This window comes from Amphiura filiformis, chromosome 15 (genome assembly GCF_039555335.1).
Source record: "Amphiura filiformis chromosome 15, Afil_fr2py, whole genome shotgun sequence".
Classification (NCBI taxonomy): Eukaryota; Metazoa; Echinodermata; class Ophiuroidea; order Amphilepidida; family Amphiuridae; genus Amphiura; species Amphiura filiformis.
Genome location: NC_092642.1, coordinates 32,511,161 through 32,523,490, shown reverse-complemented (window position 1 = coordinate 32,523,490; position 12,330 = coordinate 32,511,161). Strand labels below are relative to the sequence as shown.

The 12,330-nt window shown below is 36.1% G+C and overlaps 1 protein-coding gene across 3 annotated transcripts in view; it reads left to right on the top strand.

The window, feature by feature from the left end:
- The first annotated feature begins 928 nt into the window (after nucleotides 1–928).
- LOC140171521 (uncharacterized) overlaps nucleotides 929–12,330 on the top strand; it is a 47,337-nt gene continuing 35,935 nt past the window's right edge. For 2 of the 3 annotated variants that reach the window (XM_072194789.1, XM_072194788.1), the window contains exon 1: nucleotides 930–1,409. In XM_072194789.1, the coding sequence (XP_072050890.1) occupies nucleotides 1,298–1,409 (112 nt within the window). In that variant the 5' untranslated portion in view covers nucleotides 930–1,297. Of the gene's footprint in view, nucleotides 1,410–12,330 lie in introns of all 3 variants that reach the window. The other variant, XM_072194787.1, reaches the window with a different exon arrangement.

Here is a 12,330-nt window from a genome sequence, read left to right as displayed (position 1 = left end):
ACTGCGCCGTGACCCGAAAAAAATTAATATGAACTGAACTTGAGAACAAAAAGTTGGTGGTTCATTTGGCGCTTCGGGCAATCAAGTCCGTGGTCTGTTGATTTTCAATAGGGACATCCAACGTACGAGTATACGGTGACGTCAAATTCAGTTCTATTGTGATAAATATACACAGGATTATTATAGTCTATTCAGGAAATAATAATGCCCTCACCTTGAGGGAACAATTGTGTTCAATCCGGTTATCACTGATTCGGAACAAGGTTATGCGACAATAGCTGCTTTCAGTGAAAACATTTGGATAAAACGAGCGATTTGTTATGAAGAACTGTAACTGTTGTGTATTAAAATACATACATCGTTAATCACGCACACAAACTTCGACGGAGTAAAATCAAAGTTAAAACAAATAAAAACCCAGCAAAACGAAAAAAAACTAAGTAAACAAACAAACAAAAAACAAAACAAAAAAATAAAAATAAAAACAAAACAAAAACAAAGCAAAACAAAAACATATAAAACAAAACAAAACAAACAAACATAAGACAAACAAGACAATAAACAAACATGTTTTGAAAGAAGAAATTCGAAAAATAAATAATAATAAAGTATTGGCGACATCATAATTATTTTCAGTGCACGAGTGATGCAACAATCCGAAATTATTTTTGCCTCAAATGCATTTGGTCTCTGGCAAATGGGAAAAGGAGATGAGAAGATGGGTCAGTGATTTACAAATTTTTTTCCCATGATGTGCATTATCGCGCATTGATGCACTGAGTCAGTGCATCAATGCGCGGTGGTGCACATCATGGGAAAACAACTTTGTAATGCTCAAGTACCGAGACCTATATGTTGGACAGGGCAGCTATTGCCAACAAATAAGTGGTTCAGTCTTGCACGTCCTGTCAAACTCATAGATAGTGCATGCTACCGAACGTGTTGCCAAAACCAATGCTTGTGTCAACTTTGTGATTGATATTTTGAACTTGAACCAGACAATATAATAGTAAACTGAGTATAGCAAAATCTATTGTGTTCCCTATGTTTGGGCAGTTTCCTTCGAGTCCACATAACTCTAGTGGTGAATCATTTTAATTTATATAATTGGTATATCGCTATACCACAGCACAGTTTAACACCTCATACAGGAAAGAGATGGGCGGCCAATAAGTGTTAAATATGAAACATTGCGAAATGCGTGGTAAAAAGACAACAAGTGAATAATTGGACTGACGCTAACTACCTGTGTTACTATTTATACCAATCAAGTGTATGAATACATGGATACTACATAATGTGGACTAATTATATGGATAAAATGTACAATTGGATATATAAAATGGAATATATTATTGTGTTGATGGTTTTATTGACTTTTAGTGGAACTTATGTTTTGGGGCAGCAAGGTAAGCGAGATAATTTTAATATAATTATAATCAAAAGAAGGAATTTAATCTTAAAGCCAAATCAACAACATGTTATGTGGGGTTATACAGTATTGCAGTTCCATTGGAATACAAACGTATTTAAGAATGTGTGCTATTGACGCTGAGTCGTTGATATAATTTATTTAAATGTAGATTTTAATCATACAGGCTTTACTTGTTAAAGCCATGTAAGATCTTTTAAAATGCATTTTGGTTCAATTTAGCGTAATATTTACACATGTCCCGACTCAACTGAACATGATTCCATCCATAAGCTTCAATATTTGTTTTGTGTGTAGGACATTGTAGGAATTTTGAATTAATGTCGTAATTACGACAATTAATGTCGTAATTACGACATGACATAATAATCCCCCATATAGCTCCACATATTATAGTAAGTGGGGTTTCGCTCATTCGCCTCGTTATTTCAGAATAAGTTGAAGTGACCAAGTTTAAAGCCTTAAGGTTAGCAACGATATTTCAAACTTTTGCGATTTGGTAGTTCACATCATATTGCGAATGGTAGTGAGATTTGGCACAAATTGCATTGATCATTTCATAGCGAGGGTGTACATGGTGTAGGAGAATTCAAATATCACAGATATAGGCCTACTTTTGTAGGTTCCGTGGTTCCTGAGTTATGGTGTAAAGAGGGCCAAAACAACAACACCTTTGTAAAACGTACATAACTCATTAACAACAACAAATCAAGCAAGTTTTCAAAGTATATGATTTGTAGAATGAACTTTTGCAAAACGTCAAAGTATTATTTTTCAATTGTGTATTGAGTTATTGAGTTTTTTCTGGCTGCTTCGACCAACAATACCTCGTCTACCCTTAATATACGATTCCTGTCAAATTTTAATTTGGTTATTTTTTGCCAAATATTATAAGACTGTCAGGTAATTTTGTTGGTCCTTTAAAGCTAAGAGGTAAGATGATATAGCAACCTCACTTTTATCCACATCTTATCCGCTTAACAATGGGGGATTTTAACTTAAATTTCAACTTGCTTTGTTTTCCTAATAATACAATGAATTCGGCTGAACCCAGTTAGGTGTTACTAGTAGTTGGGATCCGGGGTTGGGATATGTGTAAACATTACAATTATGCCACAAAATCCGGTTGCAAAAAATAGCCCAAACTCATTTTAAAAGCTCGTATCTTATGGCTAGTTTGATGGTGTGGGAATTAATATGAAATAATTACACATTGGAATAAAATCACACCGAAGTGAAATCTGTAAAGCAGTATTCAGACTTTTTATTGTACGTAAAATATTGTATGTGGCCGTGTGTCCTGAACTCGCCACCCTTAGCGTTACATCATAAATATTATGAATTTTTACACCAACCGGGTTTCTAATTAGATTATCTCGACAATCATCAACCCTAAACTAGCAAAAGTATACATTTTTGGAAAGCTGAAGGCATCAGCAATTCCAATATATACATTTTAATTCATTATACAGGGTGACCTGCAAGTTATACAGGGTGGAATAAAAAGATTTTGATAAAAATGGGTCACTCAATCCATTGCTTATTACCAACTTACAGTAATAAACTGGAAGTAAACAACATTCATTTGGTTAGAGGAAATGGAGAGCCAACTGACTTCGGAAGAAACCAAAATCACAGCTGTTTGGTAATCTCGGAATATAGGGTGTCCCAACGTATGTTAGATTTTTTTACAATTCAACATATTTTGAACCTAAACATTTTCCCCTAACCCATACAGGAAAAATATGTCCATATTTAGATTCCTCGTCAAATTTCCCTTCAGAAAATCTATACTTTGACTATGATAGGATAAGTAATTAAAATTTTACAGTAACTTTCAGATTTTGAAGACATCTGCATTACTTACTACAGTGTATAATATGACAACGGGTAGTTTTGTATGGAAAAGTTTGCATTTTCTACACTAAACCAATCATAAATGATTAAAAACAATTAGTAGAATTGTTTTAGCTGTAAGGCCGTGAGTCGTTTAGATGCTAAATAGAGTCCAAATCCAATTTACAGCCTTTACAGAAGCAGATTACGCACTAAAAGGACCAATCCCATAGAGTTTGTGTGTACCACATCCCCCACCACCACATCCCCCACCACCGCCACCCTGCCCATTCTGAATTATATGAAGCACAGTGTCAGTATTAAAGAAGTTCAAGTATTTCTTTTTACAGGGTTGAAAGTGCATTTTATTTAGCAATAAAATGAGACCACAAGCATGACAATAACTTCTTGCTTGACAGAGATATCATTATTTGTTTTGAGTCGACTTTGGCAAAATGTAACGTCGCCACCTTTTTTTGGTGGCGAGCTCAAGACACACGACCATGTAACATATCTACATTGTTTAATCTATTGCTGTTTGATGACGTAAAATCGATAATATATTTCTGCTAGATATTGTATGTAACATATTATCGATTTTTCGTCATCAAACATTCGTTAGAACTTAAACATTACTGGAAATAGAATGGCAATAGATTAAATAACGTAGATATGTTACATACAATATTGTACGTCTAACTAATACTCGGAGTCTGCATACTGCTTTACTCTTGACAACTATTTGTCAATGCTTTATTTAGTCATGATTTTCTTCCCAGTGCAGTACAATACAATATAATACAATACTACAATACAGAATATTATTATTAGGTTAGCATTGATTAAATGAACTTTCAGGTACTTTCTAGGTCGACTAGATACCCGATATGTCTGTCATATAATCTACACTGATGTGTTGTTGAATACATTTACCTATTTATTTTTGTGTTATCATTACTTGCTACGTGACAGGTGTAAAAGTGCCAATTTTTACTACGTGAAAATCGTGTATTATACTATAGCAACCAATATGTAAACATTAACATAAACTTAAAGTTAGTAACTATTTTCAACTGCTGTGATTTGGTCGTTTGAAACATCCTGCGAATAGTAGTGAGCTTTGGCAAAAATTGCATTGATCATTTCATACCGAGCGTGTAGAAGGATTAAAATATCACAGATAATTATACATTTGTCTGTCCTGTGTTTCTTGAGTTATGTTGTAAAGAGGGCTGAAACCACATCACTTACATGTAAAATGTACATAACCCATTCACAACAATAAATCTATTAAGTTTTTAAAGTAAATGATTTGTAAACTAACCTTCTGCAAAACAACAAGGTGTTATTTTTCAATGATATATTGATTTAGACAATGAAAATCGATCTTTTTGGATATTTCGACCAATGGGAGAAATTAGATAGGCTGATGCAAGTTTCTGTTTTCAGGTCGAGGATAATATATTACAGTAGAGCTTTATTAAAACCCAAGTAGGCCTATCCGGAATTACAGAGGATATATATATCTTCCGATAGTTTCCTATATACTACACCTGGGTATTCACTATATAGGTTACTATATTATCACTTAAACCTAGGCCTATCTACCTAGGACTGGTGGAATCTAGGATTGATTGCAGATATCAGAACTGAGATGGGGATGGCCCCCTTCTCTGTTCGAATAGCTCTGACACTTATTAAGTGCACAGCGTTCAACACTTCCTGCACCCGGTTGGTCTACATGGTGTCCCAGAATGAGTTACACCGGGAAAGTTGAATTTTTTTTTTATGTATAAAGGGCATTATTATTGGTAGTATTGTTTTAAATTCTAAAATTTACATATATTTAGCTTTCGTAGGAATTTTAGATTTTAGAAATTGGTCGTTTCTTATAGAGGTTACAGGATATTGCGTAAAAATGGTGAATTCAAAGTTTTGACAAAACTACCTATTTTGAAAACCTGTAAAATTACTAACCATTTAGCACAAAGTTATTTGCACAATGTTATGCAGTAGGCTATATCTGTTATGTCCTGTTCTCACTTCTACTAAATAGTCGATATCTATCGATTATTAATGATATCACGCCAATGTCACGCGAAAACAAATCCAGCTATTTCCATGAACATGATGAAAGTCACCGTAAATAAGTAGGAGACAGCCTTTAGTGTGAGGGCAAAGACAAGTGTTTGTTCCCATTTGTCAATTTTTCGTTCCGCTTTTAGTCATTTTAATTTTTATTCTTTGTCGTCCCATTTGATCGTGAGAAATTTGTGGGGGATTTCCCCCCAGCTCCCTATGGGGACAAACACTAGTCTTTGCTCTAAAATTGCCGTTGAAAGTTCTTTAAGTTGTTTACTAGATAAAAGAGGAAATATATTATGCCTCTATCAAAAACAAAGAGGGCATTAAATTGTATTAATTCCGTTGACAAAACAAACATGCACGTTATTTTTATGCCACACTTCGGAAAAACAGATGTGAAACGAAGTACAAACGGACTATATCAGTTATAGACCAGTCAAAATTTGAGAATTTGTGCTTACTGGAGGCATTTCGTGTTAAAAGTGGTTAAACAAGCTTTTTTAGATAATTCGAGGGTGCTGAATTTGAAAATGCTGTTTAACCAGTTCAGTTTTGGAGTCTTAGCCCTCAAAATTCAAAACACAAAATGGCCGCCATTTTCAACATATTTTTGATAATAACTTGAATTTTAAACAGCATAGGAGGTTAAAAATGGTGGCAATATTCATGTTTATGATGCAGAGGAACCCAAATTGATTGTTACTGAAGTTTCAAGTGGTATGGTTTTGCCGCCATGTTGAATTCCAAAATGGCCGCCATTTTCATCAAGTTTATGCATTTCCTGCTTTAACTTGGATAGTAGGCAGCATAGAAGTTTAAAAATGATGGCAGTACCCATGTTTTTAATACCAAGGATTCCAATTTATCTGTTACCTACTATCTGTTGTAACTAGTCATGGTTGCCACCATCTAGAATTCCAAGATGGCCGCCATTTGCATCAAGTTTCTGCATTTCATGTTATAACTTGGATAGTAGGCAACATAGAAGTTTAAAAAATGATGGCAGTACCCATCATTTTGATACCATGGATTACAAATTATCTGCTACCTACTACCTGCTGTAACTAGTTAGGGTTGCCACCATTTAGAATTCCAAGATGGCTGCCATTCATTTAGCAATTTCTGGGCCGGGTGTATTTCAAAAAACAAAATTGTCATCGTTTTTATATAAAGGGTACATTACGTTCTGTGGCTAAATGCACTTTTAATTTAAATTTAATATTAAATTAGTTTTCCCTATTATACTTTACACCGTACAACTCATGAAACTGTCAACATTGGCACTTAATGTTACTTACGGCTAATTGTTCCCTTAGGATCTTGTAACTATTTGATTCTTTCTATTTGACCTTTCACTTTGTAGTTCAGTGATTCCTAACTTTAATTGATGCCTTTTAAGGCAAGAGTGCAGAAACAAGAGACTTGAAAGTCTCTTCTGTTTCTGCACTCTTGTTGGCTGTTAAATGCACACGTATGCACAACCATCTGTGCATGTTAGTTTAGCTTTCATGCAGCTGCAATGTTTATACATCCATTGGTACATTTGCATGTTGGTGGTAGATTCTCCTGTGGACAACCCTTTGAGAATAGTATCACACGTGCCTTATCGCATCTGTGCACATCATCTGGCATGCACCTTGCAAATGAATTGTGCTAAGAGCTGTCAACAATTGCTTGAAACACCTCTGTCTTTTTGCTGTAGCCAGCAAGCTGTGACACACTGTCACAACCAGTTATGAAATAGAAGCAAAGCTTCCACTTGGCAAGGCAGCAGTTCCTGATGGATTTTGTGGATTGGGATGTATTTGGGCTTCTTACAAATCCTGCCTTCATCCACAGCTGAGTGCATAGCATCTTGTCAAAATAAGCAGCCAGCAAGACAAGTATGTCAGTGTCACGTACTGAAACCAATACAGCTTCAGCATTTGTGTTAATGCAATGAAGTACAAAGTGAGTATCCGCCTCCTCATGGCCTCTAGGGCTGTTGTGTCCATCCCTGAATCTGAAGATCTAACTTCTGTTATATGCGCAAATCCTCCAGCCACTACAAGTGTTGTGGGTGCAATTGATACAACATTTGTCATAAGCTGTTGAGATAGGAGCGGCAAGATTTGCTTTATTCTCTCCAAGTGACAGAAAGTTAGTCCAGTTATTCGGTAGAGAACTTTGTGGTTTTCTATTACCCGGCATACTGGTCGATAGCCCGGGTTCGTTTTGTTCTGGTTCCAGTCTTGATGGAATCATGCTGTATCTGTCAAAGGTTACCTCAATCCTCTGAAACTCAGCCGCCACTGCTTATATGCAGACTCCCATTCATGGTAGCAAGTGAAATTTGAACAGGCATAAGTTCATGCTGCAGAATCTGGTCCACATTGTACGTCCTGCCTTAGAGGCTGTCACAAATCGCTCTAGAATGTTTCTATCTGCCTTAAGGGCCGTATTAGTGGTGTTGTTTATGGTGTCAAGTGCGCTGAAGATCAGGAGTGCCAAGCACTTTACATTGGTAAAATCGACCAATCCCTGCAGAGTCGCATATATCCCAACTTAGACGCGCTAGTTCAAGTGGCAACGATTCAGCAGTCTACAAACATCTTGAGGGCAGCGGTCACAGCTTTGACATTGACAAAGTTGTCATTTTGGACCGTGAACTATGTTGGTTCGAGCAGGAGTCAAAGAAGTGTGGGTACAAGCCGAACAACCGTCCCTCAACAGGAGCGGGGGCTTTAGAGTGAATCTGTCACATGGTTGGGATCAGGTCATCAAGCAACTTCCTCATCGATTGACCTGGGATGACCCTAAATCATCCATGGGGGGATAGGGGGGATAAATTCCCCCAATATTTTTGCCAGTTGGTCCATACAATCATCCCCCTCCCAATGTTGACGCCTGTATATGGTCGAATCCAACGAAAAGTGTACACGGCATGTTCAGGGCCATAACTTAAAAGTATTAATCAATTGGCATTCGTTTTTGTATTGTGTTTATTTGCCTTGATCATACGCTTCGCGCCATATATAATAAGACCCCTTCTGTGAAAAACTTAGACACAGAGACCCCAAAACATGCTATTTTTACCCATTTTTTCAAAATATTTCTTAAAGTATTTTTAAAAACATCTAAATTAGTTATGAAAAGAAGTCATTGGATTGAATCTAAATTGATTTCCTGAAAGGTGTGTATTCAAAGATTGCCTGTTCAATTTGTCACATATTTGTACATAATTATGAATTTTTTGTGATAATTTTTTGAGTGGTATTATTTTACATTACCTACGAATACAATTTTTCATAGCACTAGATATATCTTTAAAAAATGGAAATCACTAATAAATGCGCAATTGATACAAGCTTTCATATGTCCAATACTGAAATGCATTGCATTCGGACATCTTTATTATTGTGTTTAACTGCCAGAAATTCTAAATGGCACAAAGGTAGGTTTGGTAAAAAATATGCATTACCTTCGAATACATGTTAAAAGCTGTGTCATTTCCACGAAGTGAGAGAATAGTAAACAATAGTTAAGCAATAGGTGCAGGGTAATACACTCTTTATTTCTACCAAGTTTCAATAGCCTGCGTTTAAATATTTCTGAGATGTCAACAATAAAAGCAAGTATTCGTAGGTAAATTTCGGTAACCGAATGTTATCTACGAATACAATTTGACATCATAACAGTATTGTGAAACACCGCCATTCATGCCAATGCCCATATTGGTACATAACGAAGGCCTGTATGTTTGCTCTCAAATCATATGTCAATGAAAGTTGCGAATTCACACACATGCCCACCATGCAAACGTGAATACGGCTTAATTGTTGAAAAATATGTACTGAAATAGACGACGGTCTGCTCATTTGAAAGAAAAGTCAGATCCAAAGAAGATTAGAAGGGGATAAATACTTGGATTTGTCAACTGGTATGTGTGCTTCATTTTAAATGTTTACCGACCTTCTGGTTTCTGAGTAATTTGTGTCCAAATTGATTTATTCGAAGGTAACTTTTGACGTTTTCGCTAATGTTACCTACGAATACCATGGAAAAAAACGACTGTTCTCATTGCCTCATGATCTAGACAACACAGTGATGGGCCCTGGTATAAAGCTAATTGTAGTTGCCCTCAAACGAAAGGCCACACGACGTAACTGACTCCAAGATGGACTTCACAAGTCTGCAATAACGGTTTTAAGCGATTTGTGTGCAATTAAGCAAATTAAAGTCACTTTAGTGCCTTTGTTTCTTCCTTCAATCCTCTTTCAACAGCTGTGAACCGACATTATTAATACATGATAGGGTCTAAAGTATCAATAAACGCACATAAAGAAAATAATACATTCAAAGTGCTTTATAAAATGAAGTTTTGATTGCGATATCCACCAAAAGTCTAATTCTTACCTACAAATACTGAAATATTACTTACGAATACAGCATAATACATGACATGTGTAATGAAGTGTCCCTAACAATGAAAATTAATTGTCAAAAACTTTAAGCGGTACCCCAGGACACTATTATTACCCATATACGGATTCATTCAACAATTATTTATTATGTAAAATTGCTGATTAACTACTTGTATATCAAAATGAAGTGGTCAAAATCTTGCTAAAAGCATCAAAAAATTTTTGATCTAAGGTAATAGCATTTATTCATTTGGACGTACCATCTGAAAGAGATCTAAAACTACCATTTTATTAATTCATTACCATAATAGCAAAATTTAAACCTCTAAACTCAATATAGATATTGTTAAATCGCTCATGTTACCTACGAATACCCGGGTTTCTTCACCTTTTCATTGTATAAAGCGTTAGGTGTATGCGTATAATTCCTAATATTCTTGAAAACATATATCCTACTCGTTCTTATACAATGTGTAAATTGATTCATATTCATTTGATAAATAAAATACAGAAACTGACCTAAACTTCATTTTCAAAAATAAAGTAGCATAAATTGACTAAGATCATATTGATCGCGTTATAAAAATAAAAACAAATATTTTCTGGTTGAGCTAGCATTTTCCTGACACCCTGTGGTCTACATTACACGAAAAAAGCGTTAATGGGAATATTCCATTTGTTTTAGGTTGATTAGTATTGCGATAGTGAAAGCATCCTAGTGGTATTCGTAGGTAACATTGGGTTTTGATATCACATTTACTATCACACGTCCTGGATTTATTTTTCAAGATTAGTAATGGCACTTTTGGTTCCTATAAGGCCAATATGTCATCAATCAATGGGCAAAAGGAAAAAATTGTGGAGACATTTTTATTTCGGACTTTTATTTTTGGCCCGTGGACACTTTTGGTTGGATTCGACCATATGTGTGTTTCCAGCCAAATTAACATGATATTTGGCCATTTTAGACTAAAACTGTATAAAGTGCAAATGTTTGCATGCATTTGTCCCATCATCTTATTCTGTTGCCAAAAGGTGCTGGATTCACTATACTTCAAGAAATTTTTCGACCCCCCCATGTCGTCAAAAAGAAATCTATGCCACTAGCACTGGCCAAAACTTTGGTTGCAATATTCTACAGTACAGGAGATGGTACCCCCTTGCTGAAAACTTTGAATCATCCGAAAGCTGAGACGACTTCTCCTCATCGAGGTTGTCACGCTGGATGGTGTAATCTCGTTGTACACATACTAACTTTCCAATTGGGAGTGTTCCATCATCAGCACTTGCCTAATTTACTTGATAGGCAAGTTCTCATGTTATATAAGAGAGTACCCATCTGCCTAATGCAGTGATACTTCTTGTGATACCGTACCTACAATCCCACCGCTCCTCTTCCCAGTACCATTCAACCATTCTTGGCTATAATCAGGGGATACTTGGTTGACTTTCCGCCCGGACTCCTTTACAACGAAATTTCCTGCCTGGAATTCAAGGAGGACTTTTGGTGGACATGGTGGAAGGTAGCTCATTTCTGCCATATAAGTGGTACCCCATTTGGCATAGTGGTATGATCATACCTAAAAAAGAAAGTTAGCATCCTACTGAAGGCATACAAGTGGAGATCCCAGACACTATCACGGTGTGCTCGGATGAAAGCAAGAGAATGCTCACCATGTCCATATATTGCCAGATGATGTGGACAGATGCGATAAGGCACGGGTGATAATATTTTCAAGGGTTGTCCACAGTTGAATCTACCACCAACATCTGATGCAGTAAGGCTTCATACAAAGTATGCACATTACCAGGCTTGTATTTGGAAACAAGCAGTCACCATTTCTCCAATTGTCCCCAAAGTAACTGACATGGGATGGACCTACATAGATAGAACCTGGCTCCACAACTGATGACACTACCTCCAATTCCCAAAGCATGTCGCGAGATTTCGCGAGTTTCATGCATGTATGAATGGCAATTGCAGTTGCAAAAAGGCTAAGCACATTTAACAGCCAACAAGAGTGCAAAAACAGAAGAGGCTAAAGCCATTAATCAGAGTTTGGAATCACTGTACTATGAAGTGAAAGGTCAAAAAGAAAGAATCAAATAGTTGCAAGATCCTAACGGGAACAATTAGCCGTAAGTAAAATCAAGTGCCAATGTTACCAGTTTTATGAGTTGTACGGTGTAAAGTATAGGCCTAGTAGCTAAAAAGCGGCCATTTTGAAATCTTTAACCTTTTAAAATGCACTTGGACAACTAATTCAATATCACTGTTTTTGTTCTAAAGAAATTAAAAGTGCATTTAGCCAGAGAAAGTAATCTACCCTTATGAAAACGATGACAATTTTGTTTTTCTGAAACACACCCCAGAAATTACCGAATGAATGGCGGCCATCTTGGAATTCTAGATGGTGGCAACCCTAACTAGTTAAACAGATAGTAGGTAACAGATAATTTAGAATCCTTAGTATTAAAAACATGGGTACTGCTGTCATTTATAAACTTCTACGTTGCCTACTATCCAAGTTATAGCAGAAAATGCAGAAACTTGATGAAAATGGCGGCCATTTT